The sequence below is a fragment of the Serinus canaria genome, chromosome 1A (assembly GCF_022539315.1).
Source record: "Serinus canaria isolate serCan28SL12 chromosome 1A, serCan2020, whole genome shotgun sequence".
NCBI lineage: Eukaryota > Metazoa > Chordata > Aves > Passeriformes > Fringillidae > Serinus > Serinus canaria.
The window spans coordinates 222,579-246,953 of record NC_066314.1 but is presented as its reverse complement, the minus strand read 5'-3'; the positions used below and the strand labels follow the sequence as shown (position 1 = coordinate 246,953).

The following is a 24,375-nucleotide window of genomic DNA, read 5'->3' as shown; positions in this document are numbered from 1 at the left end:
GCTGTCCCGCTTCCTGCTCTCCGGCGGGATGGGATTAGGGATTTAACAGCCTGTGCCAGACAGACACTTAACTAAGCCATAAATTTGGAGTTCGTTAGTGAGGATTAATTAGTGTTTGCACAGGGCTTTGCCGCTCTTGGTGTCGGAGCTCCGCCGTGACCTTGGTGAGGGCTGGAGCCTCCCAGGGCCCGGATCCATTGGATCCCACAGATGGAAGGGTCCTGGTCACCCCGAGGATTTGGGGACTGGGAATGCTCCAGGAGCCCATGGCCAGGGGCTGGAAGTTTGGAAAGGGGGAGCTGTGCTCCCCTGGGAAGGGGCAGAGGGAGAGGCTGGTGGTGCCACGATAGCTCCTCTGTGCTTGTTCCGAGCTCCCGCAGCTCCAGGGGCAGGAGCAGCACTGGAATCTGCTTTGGGACCTGCTTTGGGACCTGCTGTGGGGGCAGGAGGTGCCACAGTTCCCAGGGATCCCCTCTCTGGATCCATCCCATTCCCATCACAGGCACTGGCTGTGGGTTCCCAGGGATCCCCTCTCTGGATCCATCCCATTCCCATCACAGGCACTGGCTGTGGGTTCCCAGGGATCCCCTCTCTGGATCCATCCCATTCCCATCCCCGGCCGAAGCAGGCAGAGGAGGGAATGTCTCCAAGGAGCAGCCTGGGAATGAGCGGAGTCAAGGACAATAAACCCTGCCAAAGCCTCGCTCCTTAGGGAGGAGCCGAGTGCCGCCGCCCGTGTCCGCCCGCTCCCTCTCCGTCTGACTCTGCTCCTCGCTGTCCGGCTGCTTTGGCCTGGTCTCCCTCTTTTCCAAGATTTTCTCCCCAGCTTGGGGAGGTGTGAGGGGGCCGTGCCCAGGGCACCGTGGCATGAGCAGAGCGACTGCCCAGGGCTGTCCTCCACCAGAGCTGGCTTGGCTTGGGCTGGGCCGGGTGGCTTTGGGTTGTGTTGTGTCATGCTGGGTCACTCTGGGTTGTGTTGGGTCACTTTGGGTCACTTTGGGTTGTGTTGGGTCACTTTGGGTCACAGTGGGTCACTTTGGGTCACTTGGGTTATGCTGTATTGTGTTGGGTCACTTTGGGTCGTGTTGGGTCACTTTGGGTCACAGTGGGTCACTTTGGGTCACTTTGGGTCGTGTTGGGTCACTTTAGGTCATAGTGGGTCACTTTGGGTCACAGTGGGTCACTTTGGGTCACTTTGGGTCGTGTTGGGTCACTTTGGGTCACTTTGGGTCGTGTTGGGTCACTTTGGGTCACAGTGGGTCACTGTTGGGTCACTTTGGGTCGTGTTGGGTCACGCTGAGTCACTTGAGGTCTCGTTGAGTTACACTGGGTCGTGTTGGATTGTGTTGGGTCGAATCCCCGTTTCCTTTGGGAATCTCCCCTTTTTGCTCAGCCTTTGCAGGGATTTGACTCCAGGAGATGCCCTGGTCACCCCCTGCCCAAATTCCATCATCCCACTCCCTCCTGGAGCTGTCACTCAGAGATGTCCGACCTGGCACCACCAGGCTGCCGGCACCTCCCGGGGGATGTCGGGATCATCCCGGGGTCCCCTCGGGATTCAGCAGAGCCTGAACTGGGACGTGGAACTGGGGGGCAATGGGGCAGATTTGGGAATCCCCTGACCTGAGTGCCCTCTCTCGGCAGGACAAGAACAGGAAGCTGAGGCCCCTCTACGACATTCCCTACATGTTCGAGGCCCGGGAATTCCTGCGCAAGAAGCTGATCGGGAAGAAGGTACGGAGGGAGGGGCGAGGGATGGGACAGTGAGGGTGAGGGAATGAAGGAGGGGATGAGTCTGATCCAGGTGCTGCTCTGTGGATCCTTGGGAAATTCCAGGATGCCCCCAAGGCTGGAGTGCCCCTCGACGTTGCACTCCCCATTTCCCAGGAATTCGGTCTCCCTTTGTTTCCCTGGCTGTTTTCCGAGGCTGGTTCAGGGCAATTCCGGGAATGAGGAATGTGTTAACCAGCGGAGCGAACGCTCCGGATGCAATTTTCCAATGCTCATAAAACAGTCAAATAAAATCAATTCCCTTCGTCGCTGCTCGTCGGGGCTGCTTCGGTGCCTAATTGGATCTTTCCAGCTCGGAGCCTGCCCGGCCAGTCCGAAAAAATAGGGAAAGGGGAAAAGAGCAGCTCGGGAGATTTTTTTAATGGGAAATCTGGTGCTTCCCAAAGTTGGAAAAGAATGTGGGAGTGCTGGTGGGATTTGTGATGGGAGCACCGGGTCTGGAATGGGATTCTGGCGCCTCAGGGTGGTCCCAGTTTGAGCCATTCCCGGGTTACTGGTGCCAGTTTTCTGCCATCCGCCGTTGCTGTGCCCTGTGTTGGGTCAGGGATTGGAATTGGCTCTGGCACTGGGTGCCTGTGGAGGGTGACCTTGGCATTCCAGGGTGTTCTGGGATTAAGGGAGCTCAGCCTGCCCTGGGTGCCTGGCTGTTTCAAGGAGCTGTGGGATTCCAAGGAGTTCTGGAATTTGGGGAGCCCAGCCTGCCCTGGTTCCTGGCCTGCCTTGGGAGCTCTGTCCATCCCCATCACTCCAGGGCCCATCCTTATGGATTGTGTCCCTTAGGAGGCTCCTTGTGGACACATCCCAGCCCAATGGACCCAGCACCCATCCCATCCCATTATCCCATCCCATCCCGCTGGAGCACTGGCTCAGCCCTGACATTGCTTTCCAAAATAATTCCCTCTGGAGAAAGCACCGAGGGGGGATGAGGAAGGATCCATCCCTGCCACGCTCCATCTCCTCCAGCTCCAGCTGGGAGAGGAGCTGGGATGTGGGAATCCACCTCTGAATTCCCTGCTCCCTGGGAAGGGATGGAAGGCAGTGTATTTTCCCTCTTGCCCTCTCGTTCCTGAGCAGCAGTGGGAGTTTTCCAGGCTGGGATTTCCATGGCACGTAAGGGCTGGGTTTGGGGGTTTTGGCCCTTGTGCCGCAGCCTCTCCCAGCTCCGCTGTGTCCTTCCCAGCCGCTGGAATTTGCCCGGCGGCGCGGGGTGAGCCGGAGCCGGCGCCCGGCTGCCCAGGCCACTATGGATTTGTGGAATAAATCCGTGGAGCGTGTCGGGAAGGGCCGGCTCCTCCGCCCATCGATCGCGCTGCGCCGCGGAGCGGCTCCGGATAATTGCGCCGGGCGCGGGAGATGGATCGTGGCTCTTCCCTAATTAACTCTGGGATTAATCGCTCGCATGGAGGGAGCCGGCAAGGGAGAGCTCCGGGAGGAAAATTCCCTGGGCATGGAAGTGGTGCCGCCCTGTCCTTGCCAGCTGCTCCGGGGGGGAGAAAGGAGGGGCTCCCTGGGGTGTCCCAGGACCCCATCCCTGGATCCCATCCCTGTGTGCACTCCCTGTGTCCCATCCTGTCCCATTCCTGTGTCCAATCCTGTCCCATCCCTGTGTCCCATCCCTGTGTCCCATCCCTGTGTCCCATCCCTGTGTCCAATCCCTGTGTCCCATCCCTGTGTCCCATCCTGTCCCATCCCTGTGTCCCATCCCTGTGTCCCATCCTGTCCCATCCCTGTGCCCCATCCCTGTGTCCCATCATTCTCACCCCATCCCTCTCAGGAAGGCTGATTCCAGCTGGGAATGCTGCCCATTTCCAGAGCCCTGAGTGTTTTCCCGATGGTTTTCCAGGGCATTCACCTGTCTGGTCCCCTCAGGTGCTTCCAGGGATTCTCCTTTTGGGGTTTGGACAGCAGCAATCCCAGTGCCAGCGCTGCTGGGGACCAGAGCTGGGATAAAACAGGGCTGGGTTTGACCAGGGAAAACCTTCCCCCTGGGAACACCATCCCAGTCCCGGGGAGAGGCAGACTGGAGGATTTTTGGAATGTCGGGCAATTTTTCCTGCGTCTCAGGGGAGCTTGGGAGCTCTGGGAGAGCTCGGCACAGCAGCGATGCCCGGCGGGGATTTTGGGAAGATCGCAGTTCTTGGTGCAGCCGGGGCCGGGGGCAGCGGGGACCCATCCCGGGGGGAGCTGCGCCGTGCCTGAGCCGGGATCCGAGATGCTGCTCCCGGGAATGCGCCGGAGCCCGGGAATGTGCGGGAGCCGGGGCGGCTTTGCCAGCTCTGGAGCGTCACGGGGACGGCTGCGTCACCCGCCGCTTCCACGTGTGGAATTGGGCAGGATTTGGCTGCCGGGGAGGATTTGGCTGCTGGGAGCCGAACCGGGAGAGCTGTCGGGGAGCGCAGTTTTCCCGCCCGGATTGCGCTTGGAATCCGCGGCTGCTGCAGTGGGCTGGGCTGGCCCCGGCACGGGCGGGGGCAGGGGCGAGCGGGATTACTGCCGCTGTCACCATCCCAAATCCAGGCGCCTCTCCTGTCCCTGCGCCCATCGCCCTCCCCGCGACGCCTCCCAGCCCCGCACTTCCATGGTTATCCCGCTCCAAGGTCAATCCTGCCCCGGGGATCTCCGTGGCCCCTCCGGCAGCCGCTGGAGCGGGAGGGAGGAGGGAGCTGGATCCTGCTGGATCCGCTCCTGGCGCTGCCGGAGGCGCTGGAGGCTCCCGGGGGCTGCCGTGGAGCGTCCTTGTTCCACATCCCGGCCTTTTCCAGGAGGGATGATGGGAGGATGGAGAGGTGGAGGGGGTTAGGGAAGAGGAGCCGGCTCCTGCTCGCCATTCCCAGGAAATCCCGCTGCCCGCAGCAGGATGCGTGGAGGGGCTGGGATGAGCCGGCCCTCGGCAGGGAAATCGCTGATCCAAGGGGAAAACGCTTCCCTGGATCTGCCCCGCGGGGGTCCCCGCGGTGCCTCCTGCAGCCCCCATCCCGCCGGGATCATCCCGCACATTCCTGCTCCCATCCCCTGGCCCCCGCCCGGTCTCCGGGAACCTCCTCCGGCACGGGAGGGACACGGGGGGCACCCACCGCCCCGAGCCCCCCGCCAGCCCCTTCCCAGCCCCCCCGGCCCTTCCACCCGGCACGAGCTGCCAGGGAAGTAAAAATATTCCCGGGAGCGGGTGACGCCGCCGGGCCGGGAGATCCGCGGGCGGGCGGGGTATTTTTAGCCCGGCAGGTCTGGGCTGCCACCCACCCCCCATCTGTCCCCCCCCGGCCCCCCCCGTGTCCCCGCGGCCCCTCGGAGCCCCCCGTGGGATGAGGGAATAGCAGGGAATGGCACCGGCAGGGCCCCGAGCCCACCCCGCCCTCCCCATCCCAAAGGTGGGGCTGCTCCCGGCCCTTCCCGGCGGGATGAGCCCCCCTCCCCCCTCTTCAGGCAGCCCCCGGGAGGGTGTCCCTGCCCCCGCTGTCCCCTCTGGGATGGGGACATGTCCCCGCTGCCCAGGGTCCTGAGGCTGGAGCAGGGGATGTGCCTGGAATGTCCCATTGTGTCCCCCCAGCCCAGACTGGGGCTGGAACTGGGACAGAACCACGGGGGGTGGCTTCCCCACCTTGGGACCCCAGGAACCACACCCTGGGGACAAGGAGCTGGGGACAACCATGTTGGGACCCTGGTCCTGGGGACAGTGAGGCAGGAGCCCCATCCTGGGAACACCATGTGGGGAACGACCTCCCTGGGACCCTGGTGCTGGGGACAAGGCCAGGGGCTGCGTCTTGGGGACCCCCCTGTTCCTGCCATGTCCTGGCACCCCCAGCTCTGTGCTGGTGAGCCCAGGCACTGAGTGTGGGGTGCAGCGTCCCCATGGGTGCCAGGTCCCCGTGGGTGCAGGGTGCCCAGGGGTGCCAGGTCCCGTGGGTGCAGGGTGCCCAGGGGTGCCAGGTCCCCATGGGTGACATTGGCGGCGGTGGCCGCTCGCAGCCCGCGCGGTGCCGCCGTTCCGGGCTGGATGCGCTCCCGGGAGCGGAGCTGCCGGAGTGATTTAATCCACCCTGACTGCAGCTGACCTTGGAACGCCGCCCAGGCGCGGCTCCGGCTGCTCCGGGGGGAGCGGAGCCCAGCGGTGCCAGGGGGTCCCTGCACCCCCGACCCTTCCCGGCCCCTCCACGGGCACGTCGCCCTTGGATCCCGGGAATGCTCTGCCTGCTGTCCCCGGTGCCGGAGCTGGGGTGGGGGTGCCACGTCTGGTGTCACATGGACCCAGCCTGCCCTCAGATGATCCCGGGCGTTGTCCCTGCAGCTCCGTGTCCCTCCAGCTGAGCGCCACCCCCAGGGCCCTTCCCAGCTTTCCGTGTCTGGAGTGTTCCATGGGGCTGGTGTGATCCAAGGAGGGACATGGAACTTCATGGAATCATGGAATGGTTCCAGCCCTGCCATGGCAGGGACACCCTCCCCTATCCCGAGTGGCTCCAAGCCTCATCCAGCCTGGCCTTGAGTGCTTCCAGGGATCCAGGGGCAGCCACACCCTGTGCCGGGGCTCCACTTGGCCTTGTGGAACCTCATCCCATTGTCCTCGTCCCACGGATCCGACCTGTCCAGGTCCCTCTGTGGAGCCTTCCTGCCCTGGGCACATCCAATACAGTGGGATACACAACAGAGGGCTTTCTGTTGAGGGGTGACCCCACCCCATGGATCCCACCCCATCCTGTCCTGTCCCATACTGGCCCATCCCATCCCATCCCATGGATCCCATCCCATGGATCCCACCCCACCCCATCCCACTCCATTCCATCCCATCCTATCCCAACCCACCCCACGCCACTCCATCCCATCCTGTCCCATCCTACCCCATCCCATGGATCCCATTATCCCATTATCTCATTATCCCACCCCATCCCATGGATCTCATCCCATGGATCCCATTATCCCATTGTCTCATTATCCCACCCCATCCCATGGATCTCATCCCATGGATCCCATTATCCCATTGTCTCATTATCCCACCCCACCTCATCCCAGTGTCTCCTGACTCCTCCCCGAGCCCCGGGATCCCCCGTTCCCCCCGGCTGCTCCGCCGCCGCCTCTCCCCGTTCCCGGTGCCGCATCCCGAGCCAGGTGTTTCCCACGCCAGCCGCTCCTGAGCCAGACATCTCCAAAGCCCCGGAGCAGCTGAATTCCCAACCTGCCTCTCGCAGTAATCGGCGTCTCTTTTTCCCCTCCAGTGGTTCCGACGGGAGCTTTGCTGCGAGGAATCGCTGTAACCGCTCCCCTTAATTGGCTCTTTCCTGCCGGAGCCCCCTCTCCGCACGGAAAAGCCGCGGCTCCGGCGCCCTGCCAGACGCTCCGGCCCTTTTTGCATTTTGATGTTGGTTTAATGAGTGATTTTCGGGATGAGCCGAGGCTTTGGAGGGGCTCAGGGATGCTCCTGCCTCGCCTGTCTGGCTGCCTTTGGCTCAGCGCGGCTCCGGCCATGCGGAACGGGAACAGGAACGGGAGCGGGAACGGGCCTGGGAAAAGTCCAGAGGGGCCAAGTCCAGCAGCACTGGGATGTCCCCAGAGATCCCCTCATGGCCCCCCTGTCACCCCAGTGTCACCCCCTCTACCCCAAAGCGTTGAGGATGAAACTTCCGTGGGGAAGCAGAGGGGTGGGATTGGGTGGGATTGGGTGGGACTGGGTGGGATTTTCATGGAAATGGTGCCTGCAGGTGTGGGATGTGATGCTGGGAACTGCTGTGGGATGATGTCTGGAGAAGGGAAGGTTCTGGGGGGACCTTCCAGGGCCTGAAGGGGCTCCAGGAGAGCTGCAGAGGGACTGGGGACAAGGGATGGAGGGACAGCACCCAGGGAATGGCTCCCACTGCCAGAGGGCAGGCATGGATGGGATCTGGGCAATGAGGAATTCCTGCCTGGGCTGGAATTGCCAGAGCAGCTGGGGCTGCCCCTGGATCCCTGGCAGTGCCAAGCCAGGCTGGACACTGGGGCTGGAGCAGCCTGGGACAGTGGGAGGTGTCCCTGCCATGGCAGGGGTGGCACTGGAGGGGCTCTGGGGTCCCTTCCCACCCAGCCATTCCAGGATTCCCTGATCCCTGCATGTCCCAGCTCACCCCAAGCCCTGGTGCAGTGGGAGGTGGTGCAGGATCCAGCAGGATCTGCCCCCGAGGTGCTCCCAGTCCCTCTGTGGATCCCGGAGGGTGCCAGCAGTGTCCCAATCCCTCCCCACCGTGTTGGAGCCGTGGGGGCACCGTGGGATTCCAGGCTTGGGATGCTCCCTGCCCTGCCCCAGCCTTTCCCATCCCTCCTGGAGACCCTGATTCCAGGGCACAGCCCCGGCGGAGCGGGAAGTGCCGCTCCCATCCTCCTGTCCCAGCAGGAATGTCGTGTCCATAAACCGGGGCTGCTGCACCTCGGGATCCCCACGGAGCTCTGGGGACACCTGGCAGGGGTTGGATCCCAGCTGGGATCTTGTCCTGCCGGGAAACTCCTGGGCTAATGTGCCTGGGAGCTCTGGTGGTGCCGGAGCCGCTGGGAAACGGCTCCGTTCCCTGGCATGGAGGAGGAGAGGGGCTGGAGACTGGCAGTGGGAATGTGGGCATGGGGGGATGGGGATGGGGATGGGGGTGGGGATGGGGATGGGGATGAGGATGGGGATGGGGGTGAGGATGAGGGTGAGGATGAGGATGAGGGTGAGGGTGAGGGTGAGGATGAGGATGAGGATGAGGGATGAGGATGAGGATGAGGGATGAGGATGAAGGTGAAGATGAGGATGAAGGATGAGGATGAGGATGAAGATGAAGGTGAGGATGAGGATGAGGGATGAGGGTGAGGATGAGGATGAGGATAGAAGATGAGGATGGGGATGAAGATGAGGATGAGGATGAGGATGAGGATGAAGGATGAGGATGAGGATGAGGATGAGGATGAGGGATGAGGATGAGGATGAAGATGAGGATGAGGATGAAGGTGAGGATGATGAGGGTGAGGATGAGGATGAAGATGAGGATGAGGATGAGGATGAGGGTGAGGGTGAGGATGAGGATGAGGATGAGGATGAGGATGAGGATGAGGATGAGGATGAGGATGAGGATGAGGATGGGGGTGAGGATGAGGATGAGGATGAGGATGAGGGTGAGGGTGAGGATGGGGATGAGATGAGATGAGGATGAGGATGAGGGATGAAGATGAGGATGAGGATGAGGATGAGGGTGAGGATGAAGAGAGGTGAGGATGAGGATGAGGGTGAGGATGAGGATGAGGGGTGAAGGATGAGGATGAGGATGAGGATGAGGATGAGGATGAAGGTGAGGGATGAGGATGAGGATGAGGATGAGGATGAGGATGAGGATGAGGATGAGGATGAGGATGAGGATGAGGATGAGGATGAGGATGAGGGTGAGGGTGAGGATGAGGATGAGGATGAGGATGAGGATGAGGATGAGGATGAGGGTGAGGGTGAGGATGAGGGTGAGGGTGAGGATGAGGATGAGGGTGAGGGTGAGGATGGGGATGAGGATGAGGATGAGGATGAGGGTGAGGGTGCGGGTGAGGGTGAGGACGAGGCTCTGGCTGGCTGATCCCGGGCCCTGGCCAAGGGAGGCCCTGAGCTGTTCCCCGTTGCAGGTGAACGTTTCCGTGGATTACATCCGTCCTGCCAGCAGTGCCACCGACACGGTGCCAGCCTTCTCGGAGCGCACCTGTGCCACCGTCTCCATCGGCGGGATGTGAGTCACCCCTGCCACTGCCCTGCCCTGCCCACCCTGCCAGGGCTCGCTCCCACCTGGCCTGGCAGCAGCCCCCATTCCCGACATCCCAGTGCTGGGATCCCGTGGGATACATTGGGATGCTGCTGTCTGGACCCCCCACACCTGCCCCCGCACAGCTGCATCCGTTTTGGGGGATATTGGGATCAGGTTCCCCCCAATCCGGCTGCCTCGGGGGTGGCTTTGCAGGAGTAATCCCTGCTGTGTATCCTGGGGTGCCTGTCCTTCCCAAGGGACCCCTCCCTGATTTCCCTTCTCCATGAGAAGGTTCAGGAGCGGGGAGTGTTCCAGAGCAGCTTCCCCTCAGCCAGAATTTGTGACTTTCCCCCTCAGGGCACGGGGTGCCGGTGCCTCTGGCACATCCCTGTGGATAGGCCAAGCCTCCGGCACATCCCTGTGGATAGGCCAAGCCTCCAGCACATCCCTGTGGATAGGCCGAGCCTCCGGCTGGCAGCGGCTCCGGGAGCTGCGTAGGGAGGATTTGTCATAGGCCCTTGGTTGCTTTCCCAGTTTTTTTTCCCGGTAGCAGCTATTTTGGAAAGCACCCAAAGCGCTGCAGCGCTGCCTTTCCCTCCCTGATCCTGGGGCTGCGAGAGCTGCACTTCCCTTCCCTCCCTTCCCTGCAAATCCTGCTCCCTAATCCCAGGGCTGGGAGAGCTGCCCCTGCATTCCCGGGGTGTTCCACAGTGCCTGCGCCATTCCCGGGGTGTTCCGCATCCCGGGATGCCGGGGGTGGAACAGAGCAGGGTCTGTGTCCCGAGGCCCTTGCCAGGCTGGGATGGAGCAGGGAATAAAGCCTGGCTTGTCCTCCTGGAGTGTCCGCCCGGCATCTGGGCTGGGCTGAGCCTGCTTGGGATTCCGGGCACGGCGGCGCCGGGCGGGAGCCAGGGCAGGAGCTCCGGGCCCTGGGACTGGGGGGGCTGGAGCACAAACCCAGCTTCTCCTGCTGGATCCCTGCTGGATCCCTGCTCATCTCCCAGCCCCTATCCCTGCCCGCATCCTGCCCATTTCCCTGCCTGGATCTCTGCCTGGATCTCCTCTGGATCTCATCTGGATCCCTGCCTGCATCCCTGCCTGCATCCCTGTCTGTCCCTGCTTGTGTCACCCCCTGGATCCCAGGATCTTTCCGTTCCACTTCTCCCTTCCATCTCCTCCAAGTTTTGGGCCTGATCCCTGCCCTAGGAATGCTGGTGCATTCCAAAGCATCCCAGAGCATCCCATAGGATCCCAGAGCATCCCATAGGATCCCAGAGCATCCCACAGCTCTTCAGAGCATCCTGCACAATTCCATAGCATCCCACAGCATCCTGCATCATCCCCAGGAAAAGAAGCTCCTAGAAATCCCTAACCCCACATTTCAGGAGCACCCTGTGCTGTAATTCCAGGTGCAATTCCCGGCGGGAGTGGAGGATCCCTTCCCTGGGGGCACTGGATGCTGCAGTTTAGGATGATTTGGAGTTTGGGGGGTGGGATGGGTTTGGCAGCCCTGATCCCAATCCTGATCCATGCTGGGCTCCAGCTCCAGTGGGATGGAACCCCTCCAAAACTTCCTTTGGGAAAGGAAATGTGGGAGGAGCTTAAAAATGGACATTTTTGGCTAGAAGTTCCCAAATTGGCGTTTTCCAGCCTAAGGAGATTTTTCCCATCGTATTCCCAGTCTTCAATTTAGGATCTGGGATAAACTGGGGGATGCTCCTTCCCTGCAGGCCACAGCTCCAGCTCCATTCCAGAGCTTTGCTGGGAGGTGGGAATGGGGGGTTCCTCTGCTGCAGCTGGAATTCAGGGGCTGGAATTCCTTCTCTGAGCCGTTATCCCTGCCTCCCTCTCCCTCACCCTCCTTCCCTGGGTGCCAGGGTCAGTCCCCGTGGGAATTCTGAGCCTTAAAACCTCTGAACCCCGAAAGAATTTGGGCTTTTCCCGGGATTTTGATCCCAGTGAAATGTTCTGGCACCGGGAAGCAGCCAGATTCCATGGCTGGGAGTGCTGGGAATGCTCCAGAGCATCCAGGCTCTCCAGTGGCCCAGGGAGGGGACATTTTCCACACCCTTTTCCAGGGTGTCCCTGGGATGGGGGTGAGATGTGTTCAGGATTTGACTGTGAGGAGAGTGGGATGTCTGGGATGGGGAATGTCAGGGAGCGCCGGGAGCCGCCCTGGCCCTTCCCTGGCCTCCCCCAGCTCCTGCTCCTTCCCCAGCATTCCCAGCGTGCCCATTCCCGAGGTGCCCATTCCCAGCGTGCCCATTCCCAGCGTGCCCATTCCCGAGGTGCCCATTCCCAGCGTGCCCATTCCCAGCGTGCCCATTCCCGAGGTGCCCATTCCCGGGGTGCCCATTCCCAGCGTGCCCATTCCCAGCGTGCCCATTCCCGAGGTGCCCATTCCCAGCGTGCCCATTCCCGGGGTGCCCATTCCCAGTGTGCCCATTCCCGAGGTGCCCATTCCCAGTGTGCCCATTCCCGAGGTGCCCATTCCCAGGGTGCCCATTCCCAGAGTGCCCATCCACGAGGTGCCCATTCCCAGCGGTGGCCCATTCCCGAGGTGCCCATTCACCGGGGTGCCCATTCCCGGGTGCCCATTCCCAGCGTGCCCATTCCAGCATGCCCATGCCCGAGGTGCCCATCCAGCGGTGCCCATTCCCAGCGTGCCCATTCCCAGCGTGCCCATTCCCGAGGTGCCCATTCCCGAGGTGCCCATTCCCAGTGTGCCCATTCCGGGGGTGCCCATTCCCGGGGTGCCCATTCCCAGCATGCCCATTCCCAGCATGCCCATTCCCGGGGTGCCCATTCCCGGGGTGCCCATTCCCAGCGTGCCCATTCCCAGCATGCCCATTCCCGGGGTGCCCATTCCCGAGGTGCCCATTCCCAGCGTGCCCATTCCCGAGGTGCCCATTCCGAGTGCCCATTCCTGAGGTGCCCATTCCCGAGGTGCCCATTCCCAGCGTGCCCATTCCCGAGGTGCCCATTCCCAGCGTGCCCATTCCCGGGGTGCCCATTCCCAGCATGCCCATTCCCAGCATGCCCATTCCCGGGGTGCCCATTCCCGAGGTGCCCATTCCCAAGCTGTCTATTCCCGGTGCTCAGCATTCCCAGGCTGCCGCAGCTGCTCCGGCTGCAGCGATTCCCTCACTCGCCAATCCTGAATTTTTGATTCCTCCCCCTGCTCCGAGACCTCATTTCAGCTCCCAGTGCTGGATTTGCCCTTCCCCCACTCAGGAAGGGGCACACCCGGGATTCGGGAAGGGATCAGTCGCTCCATCCTCTGGACAGATCCTCTTTTTTGGGGATGCTGAGGGAATTAGTGGGGGGGGCAGTGACTGGAGGAGAATTAGGGAAGTGCTGGCGAAGGAGAATTCATGGATTTGCTTAAAGCAGTGGAATGTGATGGATTCATCCCTGCCTGGCACAGGCACCCCTCGCTGTTCCCAGAAATCCCAGTTCACTGGGAGAGGCTACTTCCAGCCCCTTCCCATGGATTTGGGGGGGGGGGGGGCATCTCCTTGTCCTGGCTCCCCCCAAACTGGTGCCCAACTTCTTTCCTGGGAAAAAAAAGTGGGATGGTGGAATCAAGGAGATTCCTGTGGGCTGGGGGCCGTCACCCCTTAGGTGTGGGGGGGAATCCGGGCGTGGTGCCCCCCTCCCAGACCAGTGCCCACGCCCCGCTTCTGGAAAAAAGTGATGGGAGATCCAGGAGGAGGATCCTGGATTCCCATGGGCTGGGAATGCTGAGCCTGCAGGAGGGGAGCTCTGGGGTGAGATTTTGGGGATGCTCCTGGGAGGCTTCTCCCCATGGCATGAGCCCAGCTGGGATGTGTCATTCCAAGGCCTTCCCTTGGGATGGGATGGGGTGGGGTGGGGTGGGGTGGGATGGGATGGGATGGGATGGGATGGGATGGGATGGGATGGGATGGGATGGGATGGGGTGGGATGGGGTGGGGTGGGATGGGATGGGATGGGACAGGACTGGGGTCTCCCTGCCCCATTCCCACGCCAATCCCATGCCATTTTCCCACAGCAACATCGCGGAGGCTCTGGTCAGCAAGGGCCTGGCCACGGTGCTGCGCTACCGGCAGGACGACGACCAGCGCTCGGCGCACTACGATGAGCTGCTGGCGGCCGAGGCCCGGTGAGCGCGGGGCTGGGGGCTCTGCGGGGTCCCTGTGCCCTCCCTGTCCCCTGTCACATCCTGTGTCCCCTGTCCTGGCTCGCCCTGCCCCGTCACTGTGGCTCGAGGCGATTCCCACACGGCCCTGCCCGTGTCCCAGGTACCCCAGACCCAGGTGTGCACAGCCCAGCTCCCCATGCGGAGGATCCCGTGGGGATCCCGTATCCCGGTGCCCCCCGTGTCCGCAGGGATCGCCGCTCCCAGCCCCGGGAGCCCCCCAGGTGTCCCCATGGTGTCCCCCTGTCCCTGTCCCTCATCCCACGCTCCCGCTGGCCCTGCCCCGGCCATGGACACCCTCCCCTGCCCGGCCCCGCTCCCTCCGGAGGCGGCTCCGTCGCGGCTGAGCCCGGCGGGAATGGTGGGATCTCAGCTCCTCCCTGGCAGCAGATCCCGGCACGATGCCGAGAGCCGGGAAGAGCAGCTTGGAGGGGGCTGCGGCGCCTTCCCGGGCAGGACTGGCTGCTGCGGGAAAAGGCGGATCGATCCGGAGAAAGCTGCTCCTGCTCCCACCCAGCCGTGCCCGGGCGGTGGGCGGCCGGCAGATTGCTCAGAGGCTCCTTCCCAGCGCCTGGAATGTGCCTTTTGGGAAGCCTGGCAGGAAGTCAGCAGCTCGGAGCTGCGGAGGGGGCACTGGGATGCTGGGATACAGGGCTGGGACCTGGCACCTGGAGCTGGATTTGGGGCTGGGACCTGGCACCTGGAGCCAGATGTGGGGCTGGGATGTGGCACCTGGAGCCAGATGTGGGGCTGGGATGTGGCACCTGGAGCCAGATGTGGGGCTGGGATGTGGCACCTGGAGCTGGATACGAGGCTGGGATGTGGCACCTGGAGCCAGAGCCACCCTCCAGGGTTGGGGTTCAGCCTGGATGTCCCCAGGTGGAGGTGCTGGGCGTTCCCACCTGATCCTGGAGCAGGGCCGGCAGTGGAGGTGGCTCATCCATGCCATTGGGAGCTTTGGCACATCCCAAATCCGGGATTGTGCTGGCACCAGGCAGAGGAGCTGGTAGCTCGGGGACAATGCCGGGAACAGCAGGAATGGGAGATTTGGGATGAGGTTGTGGTGCGGGACCTGGAGCAGTTAGAGGGATCCATTCAGCATTCCCAGCTCTTCAGAGAGCCTGGAATCACATCCCAGACCACTGGCAGAATCCTGGCACAGGATTCTTTCCAAGCCTCCAGGCCAGGCCCTGGAGCAGGAGGGGACACTCCAGGCTCCAGGTGGGGGCAGAGAGCTCGGTGGCCTCATCCCAAGGGAACATCCCAGGGGAACGGCCCAGCCCTGCATCCCTGTGCCAGGACAAGGATCCGGATGCAGGTCCAGCGCTGGGCTTGGCAGCAGCTCCAGCGCCCTGCTGGTTTTCCCTGCGTTCCGTGCCCTCCGTGTGTGGCTGGGACAGCAGGAGCTGATCCCGGCGCTCCCTCTCCTCTCCAGGGCCATCAAGAACGGGAAGGGGCTGCACAGCAAGAAGGAGGTGCCCATCCACCGGGTGGCCGACATCTCCGGAGTAAGGACCCATCCCCTGGGCACGCGGGATGGGCGGGAATTCCGCAGGGGATCGAGCGGGATGGAACCCACACCTGGAGCCGCTGGGGGTTTTTCCCTTTTTTCCCCTTTTTCCTTGGATAAATAAACAGGGAGTTGCCCCATAGCCTGGGAACCAGGAATGCTGGCAGGAATCCGGGACTGCCCGGCTCTGCTGAGGGAATTTAGGGATCCCCACACCTCCCAGCAGAGCTCATGAGGTTTTCCTCAATTAATTAAAATTTTTGAGGATTTCTATGGAGCCCTCCGATGCTGGGAGGGGGAGGGGCAGATCCTGGGAAAGGGGAGTGACGGGATGCTCCTTTAGGGATGGGGGAAATGGGGAATGGGGCCGGATCTGTCCTGCTGATCCAGGAGCTGCCCTGTGCGGGGGGACAGGATGGGCTTTGGGATGGATTGGGGGGCGCGTCTGGGGATGAATTTTGGCTGGATCGGGGATGTATTTGGGATGTGTTTGGGGATATATTTAGGATTTATTTTGGGATCTCTTTGGGATTTTTAGATGTATTTTGAGATGAGTTTTGAGATGTATTTGGGATGTGCTTTGGGATATTTTTGGGATTTTGGGATGGATTTGGGATTTCTGGATGTATTTTGAGATGAGTTTTGAGATGTATTTGGGATGTGTTTTGGAGTATTTTTGGGATTTTGGGATGGATTTGGGATTTCTGGATGTATTTTGAGATGAGTTTTGAGATGTATTTGGGATGTGTTTTGGAGTATTTTTGGGATGGATTTGGGATGCATTTTGGGATCTATTTGGGATGTGCTTTGGGATGTATTTGGGATTTCTTTTGAGACGTATTTGGGATGTATTTGGGATTTTGAGATGCATTTGGGATGCATTTTGGGATATATTTGGGATGTATTTGGGATTTGTTTTGGGATGTATTTGGGATTTTTGGATGTATTTTGAGATGTGTTTTGAGATGTATTTGGGACGTGTTTTGGAATATTTTGGGGATTTTAGGATGGATTTGGGATGCATTTTGGGATCTATTTGGGATGTATTTAGGATGTGTTTTGGGATGTGTTTGGGATTTGCTTTGGGACATATTTTGAGGTGTGTTTTGGGATGTATTTGGGATGTGGGCCCATCCCGAGTTCCCGCTCGGCTCCGTGCCCCAATGTCCCACCCAGGTGTCGCGGGGGACGCGCGGGCCGGGGCTCGGGGGTCCCTGAATTCCCGGTTTCCCGCAGGACACGCAGAAGGCGAAGCAGTTCCTGCCCTTCCTGCAGCGCGCCGGCCGCTCGGAGGCCGTGGTGGAGTACGTGTTCAGCGGCTCCCGCCTGAAGCTCTTCCTGCCCAAGGAAACGTGCCTGATCACCTTCCTGCTCGCAGGTGGGAGCCGGGAGCGCCGCCGCACCCGGGAACGGCTCCGCGCGGGTCTGGGATCGGCATGTGGGGGTCTGGGATCGGCATGTGGGGCTCTGGGATCGGCACTGTGGGATCCTGGGATCAGCACTGTGGGATCCTGGGATCGGCACTGTGGGGTTCTGGGATCGGCTCTGTGGGATCCTGGGATCGGCTCTGTGGGGTCCTGGGATCAGCACTGTGGGATCCTGGGATCGGCACTGTGGGATCCTGGGATCGGCACTGTGGGATCCTGGGATCGGCTCTGTGGGATCCCAGGATTGCTGCCACGGGATCCCGGGATTGCACTGTGGGGTTCCAGGATCAGTGCCATGGGATTCCTGGGATTGGCACCTTGGGATCCCAGGATCAGCCTCGGAACATCCCCTGGGCTGGCAGGGGAGCATTCCCTGGATTGGGGTGTCCTGGGATGAAGGGTTGCAATAACGCTGGAGCTGCCTCAGGCCAGGCTGGGAGGGTGGGAGAGCTGGGATTGGGATTGTGTTTCCCTACCTGATCCCACCCAAAAGACTTGGGAGCAGGTGGGGAGACAAACTGGGGAGAAGGGAGGGAACGCCGGGATGGGGCTATAGATGAGGATAGGATGGACTGGGAATGAGGAGCAGGAGAGGGGTGAGGATGGGAATGGGGATGGGAATGGTGGTAGGAGGAGGATGAGAATGAGAGTGGGGATGAAGATGGGAATGGGATGAAGATGGAATGAAGATGAGGAAGAATTCCATCAGCGTTTCAAGTATTCAATCCTAGGATCAAACACTGGGAAAGGTGGGAGTGTTTATCCTGGGGGGAGCAAGGATGCAGTCAGGGAGTCTTTGTCCATCCCTTTGTTCCCAGAGTTGGGAATGTGTCCTGTCTCTGTCCCCCGTGGACACCAGCACTGGGATGGGCCTTGGGGAAGTGAGGGCTCCATCCCTGCTCCCAGTGACGCTGGGATGTCTCCTGGTGCCGAGATCCCTGCTCCACAGGGGAGTCCCTGCTCCGTGGGCATCCCTGCTCATGGTTCTCCTCTTTGGAGATCTCTGCTCCACGGGAATTCCTGCTCCATTGGGAATCCTGCTCCACGGGAATTCCTGCTCCATTGGGATTCCTGCTTCACCCTGCTCTCTTCTAGAAGGGATGGATCCCCAAGACCATCCCATCCCATAGAATCCCATGATCCTGGCAGGACCTTCCGGCTTTTATTTTCCCTGTTTTTTGTTGGATTTCTCCCCGGTGCCATTCCCAACCCTCCTCTGCCAAGCCAGGAATAGGATAAATATCCGCCTTTTATCAACGCCTGCCTTTTTTATGGATATCAAATGCAAATGAGCACCAGAAAGAGATGCCAAGTCCCTTAAAATGTGACTCCAGGGATGCTCCCGAGGGAGCTCATCCCGGCTTTCCAGCTAAAATAGATCCGTCAGAGCACTATAAATATGTGCAAATACAGGCGCCGGTTTAATCCCGAATTCCTCTCCCAGCAAAACTCCGGAGCCTGACGCCTTCCCGGAGCGGGGGCTGCGAGCGGGAGGATTCCCGAGGGATGAGGGGGCACCTCTGGGGATGCTGGAGTGGCCAAGTGGCTCCAAGGGGTCCAAAATCTTCCCCAGGAGCTGTGGGATTGGGAGGCGGGGATGGGAATCTGGAGTTTTTCCATGTGAGCATTCCCAGCGTGGGGCTGTCCCAGTGCTGCTCCCGCCGGGATCCGGAGCGGATCCTCGGTGTTGCAGTCCCACTCCCGCAGTTCCCGGGTGTCCCCTCCCTCCAGCTCACCTCCCCTGCTCCCAAAATCCATAAATCCTGCAGGAGGTCGATCCCTGGCGCTCGGCCCCGGCACAGCCGATCCCGGCCCTGAGCCATCCCAGATCCCGGTGCCGGCGGCAGCTCTGGCACAGCGAGGGGGAAAACGCTCAAATCCCTGGAATCAAGGCTGGAAGGGTCCTTGCTCCAAGGGATTCTCCCTGAAAGATCTGTTCCGTCTGTTCCTGCTTAGGGTCGGGGAGGAATTCCTCCTGGAATTCCTGCTGCAGGATCCTGCAGGGATGCTCTGGGATTCTCTGGGATGCTGTGGAATGCCCCGGGATGCCTCGGGATGCTTCAGGGTATCCCAGGGCTGCTGTGGGGCACCAGGAATGCTCTGGAATGTCCATGGGATGCTGAGGGATACCTTGGGATGCTCAGGGCACTCTGGGATGCAGCGGAATTCTTGCCCCCATCCCTGCAGGGCTGATTCCGGGATGGAAGCAGCCCCACAGCCGCCCCCTCCATCCCGGCCCTGGCCCGGCCCTGGCTGGGCAGGACTGTGCTGGAATTCTCTGGGAAGCCCAGGGGAGCGCGGTGGCTGCAGCACTTCCAGCCGCATCCCTCATTAATCCGTCACGGCTTCCCGGGAAGCGCGGCACCGCCGCGGATTCGGGATTAGCTGCTATTTTTAAAGTGCTGGAGAACTTTTCCGGGTGCCAAGCGTCCCCTCCCCGCTCCTGCCAGCATTCCTGGGGGGATGAGCGCGCCCAGCCCAGCCGTGGGAGCTTTCCCTCTTCCAGAACCTTCCCTCAGGTGGGCTTGGGAAGCGTCAGAGGCCGGAGAGGATCCGGAGCGGGATGGCAGCCGGGAGCTGGCAGAGTTTAGGGATTCCAGTGCTTCCTCAGCTCTTCCCTGGTTACTTTGAAGGAAAGAATTCCATTGTGGCCCGTGAGACCCCCTGACCCCTTCCATGGAGGAGGAAGGGCAGCTCCAGCCCCTCATTCCCATTCCCAGTGCGGCACTGGGGGATGCTCCTTGCTGGAGAAATTTGGGATCAGTGCTGGGTCAGGATCAGAGCCAGGGTTGGGATCAGAGCCATGCCAGAGCCCACCCAGTGCTGGGGGGAGAATCCTGGGATGATCCCAGATTTTGGGGGTGCCTGATGGTTCCAAATCATGAACAAAGATCCCAGGATTTCCTACTCCCCATCCCACATTCTGCTGTGTTTCCCAGAATTCCCCTTTTCCAGGAATCCCCCATTTTTGGGGACAGGGGACATTGGTGTCATGAGGGGCAGGGACAGGGCTGGGAAGCTCCTGCTTGATTCCCTGGAAATGGCTTCCCTTGGAGGCAGCCAAGGAATGGGGACTGGGATGGGAATACAACAGGGCCGAGGGTGAGGATGAGGATGAGGATGAGGATGAAGATGAGGATGAGGATGGGGATGAGGATGGGGATGAGGATGAGGATGAGGATGAGGATGAAGAGGAGGATGAGGATGGGGATGAGGATGAGGATGAGGATGAAGATGAGGATGAGGATGGGGATGAGGATGGGGATGAGGATGAGGATGAGGATGGGGATGAGGGTGAGGATGGGGATGGGGATGAGGATGAGGATGAGGATGAGGATGAGGATGAGGATGAGGAAGGACCCAGGGGCACGGGGACATTGTGCCTCAGGATGGGCTCTGGGTGCTGTCAGCTGCTCCGGGCAGGATCTGTGTCCTTGTGTCCCTGGCTGTTGGTGACACTGACGTGGCCCTGGGGATGTGGCACCTCCTCACTCGTGGCTCCAGCTCGGAGCTGTATTCCCGGCACTTCATTCATTATGCAAATTATGTAAATGATCATTAATAATGCAGGACTTCCCTGTGCTCTGAGCCAGGGCAGGGGGATCCCAGGGGCAGGGGAGCAGCTGTGACAGAGAGCTCTGGGTGGGGGCTTGGATGTGTCCCCGTGTCCCCATCCCTGTTTGTCCCCGAGTCCCCATCCCTGTTTGTCCCCGTGTCCCCATACCTGCTTATCCCTGAGTCCCCATCCCTGTTTGTCCCTGTGTCCCCATCCCTGCAGACACATGTCCGTGTCCCTATCCCTGTTTGTCCCTGAGTCCCCATCTCTTTTTGTCCCGTGTCCCTATCCCTGTTTGTCCCCATGTCCCCATCCCTGTTTGTCCCTGAGTCCCCATCTCTTTTTGTCCCCGTGTCCCTATCCCTGTTTGTCCCTGTGTCCCCATCCCTGTTTGTCTCTGTGTCCCCATCCCTGTTTGTCCCAGCCTGTCCCACAGCCGTGCCAGCCCTGAACCCTCCCAGAGCTCCCCACATCTCCCTTTTGTCCAGTGTCCCCTTCCCTCCCAGCCCTTCCGGGGTGCCATTCCCAGGGTGCCATTCCCGGGGTGCCATTCCCAGGGTGCCCTTCCTGGGGTGCCATTCCCAGGGTGCCATTCCCAGGGTGCCCTTCCTGGGGTGCCATTCCCAGGTTGTCATTCCCAGGGTGCCATTCCCGGGGTGCCATTCCCAGGGTGCCCTTCCTGGGGTGCCATTCCCAGGTTGTCATTCCCAGGGTGCCCTTCCCGGGCTGCCCTTCCCGGGGTGCCCTTCCTGGGGTGCCATTCCCAGGGTGCCGTTCCCATGCCCTGACCCCGCCCGGTTTTCCCGCAGGGATCGAGTGCCCGCGGGGTGCCCGGAACGTGCCGGGGCTGGCGCAGGAGGGGGAGCCCTTCAGCGAGGAGGCCACGCTGTTCACCAAGGAGCTCGTGCTGCAGAGGGAGGTACGGCCCCGGGGCTCGGGGGGGCTGGGGGGTCCGGGGGGTCCGGGGGCGGCAGTGTCAGCGCCACCCGGAGATCCTGGGGATACCAGGAGGGTCCTGGGGGATATGGAGAGATCCCAGGTGGTTCTGAGAGACCCAGGGTGCCACCAGCAGATCCCAGGGGATCCCAGGGGATGCTGAGAGTGCCCTGGGCCGCTGCAGGATGGATGTGGGGTTGGATTCCGGATGGATCCCCCTGTTTGAAGCTGTTCCCATTAACGTCTCCGGATATTAAAATTCCCTGGAACTCCTGTGATTTCCCTGATTGCAGCTCCGGAGCTCAGGGCCCATTTTGGGTAATTTTTCTGTGATTCACAATTCCAAGGTGGATACCGGATCCCTCCCCCCCCCGTGACTGTCACGGTCCCGCTGAGCCAAAATTCAGGGACCGATGCTCCCATCCAGATGTTGGTACTGGTGCAGATGTGGGCATGGATAGAGATGGGATTTGTGAATCCAGACGGGATTTATGGATCCAGATGTGGCCATGGCTGCACACACGGTTGATGCAGATGTGGGCATGGATAGAGATGGGATTTATGGATCCAGATGGGATTTATGGATCCAGATGTGGCTGTGGCTGCAGACATGGTTGATGCAGATGTGGACACAGCTGCAGTTTTGGGCATGGATCCAGATGTGGGCAGGCATGCAGATGTTGACATGGATGCAGCTTTGGGCGGGGATACAGATGTGGTTTGTGGATGCAGATGTGGCTGCAGATCCAGGTGTGGGCACAGTGACAGCTGTGGCCCTGGATCCAGGTGTTGCCATGGGTGCAGATGTGGTGGACACAGCTGCAGCTGTGGCTGTGGACCCAGATGCAGCTGTGGGTCCAGATGTGGGTGTGGATCCAGATGTGGCAGCAGCTGCGGGCCAGTTGTGCCAGCTGTGGGGACATGGGGATGCAGGGACACAGAGACATGGGAACGTGGGAAAACGGTGGTGTGGGAATGCAGGGACACAGGGATGCAGGGACATGGGGATGCAGGGACCTGAGGATAGGGAAACGCAGGGACAGGAGGACACAGGGGTGCAGGGATACAGGAATGAGGAGAAACAGGGACACAGGAGGACAGGGACACGAGGACACGGGGACACGGGGGTGTAGGGATACAGGAACGTGGAGAAACAGGGACACGGGGACACAGGGATGCAGGGGTGCAGGGATACAGGAACACGGAGAAACAGGGACGCGGGAGGACAGGGACACGGGGACACTGCAGTCGTCCCCCTCCCTGCTCAGCATCTCGCGCTGCCGGGAATTGCTGACCCGCATCCCAAGGGCTTCGCTCGGCTGCCTCGGCACATTCCGGAGGCTCGGCGCTGCACCTGCCCAGGAATGCCGTGGCAGGGAGGCCAGATGGAGCCGGAGCTGCTTCCCAGGAATGCTGTGGCAGGGAGGACACGTGGAAGCCAGGACGCTTCCCGGGAATGTCGTGGGGAGGCCGTGGGAAGATGGGCTGCTGCCCAGGAAGGTGGCGGTGGTGGGGAGGCCACGTGGACCCGGGGATGCAGGGCAGGAACTCGGGATGCGGGGCAGGAATGCCGTGGCAGGGAGGCCGTGGGAAGCCGGGATGCCGCCCAGGCCCATTCCTGGCTCCGGCTGCGGGTCCCGGCGCGGCTCCCCGCGGTTCCCACGGTGGCCCGGCCGCGTTCCCGCCGGCAGCCGAGTCCCTGCCCACCCCCACAGCCGTGGGATATTTTTATCCGGCGGCTCCGGCTGCTGCTGACTCACGGGCCCGGAGCCGCCGCTGACGAACCGGCCCCGCAGCGCGGGGGGCAGGGGGTGCCGGGGTGCTCCGGCGGGATCGCGGCTCCCGGAGCGCCCGGGAGGGGCCCAGGGGACCCCGGGAGCCCCTCGGCTCCTCCGCGGCCCTGCTGATCCTGCAGGAGCTGCCGATCCTCCGGGAACGCCGGGAAACTGCCCCGGCCCCCCCCACGTGTTCCAGTGGCTTTTGTCCGCTGGAGCTGTGAATTCCCAGTGCGTCAGTCCTGCCCTGATCCCAGCACCAATCCCAGTCCCAATCCCAGCCTGATCCCAGCACCGATCCCAGCCCCAATCCCAGCCTGATCCCAGCACCGATCCCAGTCCCAATCCCAGCCTGATCCCAGCACCGATCCCAGCCCCAATCCCAGCACCGATCCCAGTCCCAATCCCAGCACCGATCCCAGCCTAGTCCCAGTCCCAATCCCAGCCCGATCCCAGTCCCAATCCCAGCCTGATCCCAGCACCGATCCGATCCCAGTCCCAATCCCAGCCTGATCCCAGCACTGAGCCCAATCCTAATCCCAGGTTTATCCCAGTATTGATCCCAACTCCAATCCCAGCACCAATGCCAATTGGTGCCAATGCCAATGCCAATTGACCGTGCCTGATCCCACGGTCAATCCCAACTCTGATCCCAATCCCAGCGCTGATCCCAGCACAATTCCCAATCGCAGGGCCAATCCCAGCCCTAGGCTTGGAGCATTCACAGTGTCCCATTGCATTGTCCCACGTCCCACCCCACTCCCTCCAGAGCCACCAATGCCGGGGGAGGCCCGAGCAGAACTCCAAATCCCGCAGCCACGGGGACTTCCCTGACATTCCCTAAAAATCCCTGGATTTAATTTGTCTGTATTTGCCTTTCCCCATATCCCAGATCCTGATTGCCACCCTGCTCCGAGAGAATCATCCCAGGGAAAGACCTGGGGGTACTCTGGGAGCTGGGGGTCCTGGGGGGATTGTCCTTAGCAAGATGGATAGGATGGAATTCCTGGAAGTGGGATCCAGAACCAGAGGGGTTTGGGGATGGGATGGGATGGCATGAGGTTGGGATGGGATGGGATGGGATGGGATGAGGTTGAGGATGAGGCTGAGGACGAGGATGGCATAATGGTGATGATGATGATGATGGTGATGATGGTGATGATGAAATCAGCTGCTCTAATTTTGGGCTAAAATCAGTGCTAATAAAATCCATAAATCCCCCCTGCAGCATTCCCAGGATTTTTGGGATCACTCCTGTCTGTCCCCAGCACAGGGAGGAGTGGGGGGGTTCATCCCCCAGGATGAACAGGAGGTGTTGGCATTCCCAGATTGGCCTGGGTGGGAAAATTCAGGAATTAAGGGAAAAGCAGGAATATGATTTTGGGAAAAACTGACCCGGATCCACCAAAAAGTAGCAAAAATCCTAAAAATCCCCCAAATCCCAACACTGAACCCTGACAGCTGCGTGGTGACTGGGGGAGG

The 24,375-nt window shown here is 61.1% G+C and overlaps 2 protein-coding genes across 9 annotated transcripts in view; both read left to right on the top strand.

Moving 5' to 3' along the window:
- SND1 (staphylococcal nuclease and tudor domain containing 1) overlaps positions 1–24,375 on the top strand; it is a 72,553-nt gene that overhangs the window by 34,794 nt on the left and 13,384 nt on the right. Inside the window, exons 7-12 of the mRNA XM_050985098.1 lie at positions 1,645–1,734; positions 9,394–9,494; positions 13,543–13,653; positions 15,125–15,197; positions 16,436–16,577; positions 20,992–21,101. Of these exons, the coding sequence (XP_050841055.1) occupies positions 1,645–1,734; positions 9,394–9,494; positions 13,543–13,653; positions 15,125–15,197; positions 16,436–16,577; positions 20,992–21,101 (627 nt within the window). The remainder of the gene's footprint in view (positions 1–1,644; positions 1,735–9,393; positions 9,495–13,542; positions 13,654–15,124; positions 15,198–16,435; positions 16,578–20,991; positions 21,102–24,375) is intronic.
- LOC127059105 (uncharacterized) lies at positions 9,638–13,345 on the top strand. Of its 8 annotated transcripts, none has more exons than XM_050969860.1 (4): positions 9,638–11,737; positions 11,798–11,945; positions 12,156–12,397; positions 12,576–13,345. In XM_050969860.1, the coding sequence occupies exons 1-4, from the start codon at positions 11,504–11,506 to the stop codon at positions 13,131–13,133; spliced, it is 1,182 nt and encodes a 393-aa protein (XP_050825817.1). In that variant the 5' UTR covers positions 9,638–11,503; the 3' UTR covers positions 13,134–13,345. The 8 variants fall into 8 exon arrangements, with proteins under 8 accessions (XP_050825817.1, XP_050825821.1, XP_050825819.1 ...); XM_050969864.1 differs by having other exon boundaries at positions 9,638–11,782; positions 11,843–11,902; positions 12,203–12,397; XM_050969862.1 differs by having other exon boundaries at positions 9,638–11,782; positions 11,843–11,945.

Bases quoted from the DNA above. Each gene is read 5' to 3' on its own strand.
- LOC127059105 (XM_050969857.1), top strand. From the start codon at position 11,504: ATGGCTGGGAGTGCTGGGAATGCTCCAGAGCATCCAGGCTCTCCAGTG. The intron at 11,946-12,155 runs GTGTGCCCATTC...GTGCCCATCCAG, and splicing joins TCCCGGGGTGCCCATTCCCA to CGGTGCCCATTCCCAGCGTG. The intron at 12,398-12,575 runs GTGCCCATTCCC...CCCATTCCCGAG, and splicing joins CCGAGGTGCCCATTCCCAGC to GTGCCCATTCCCAAGCTGTC.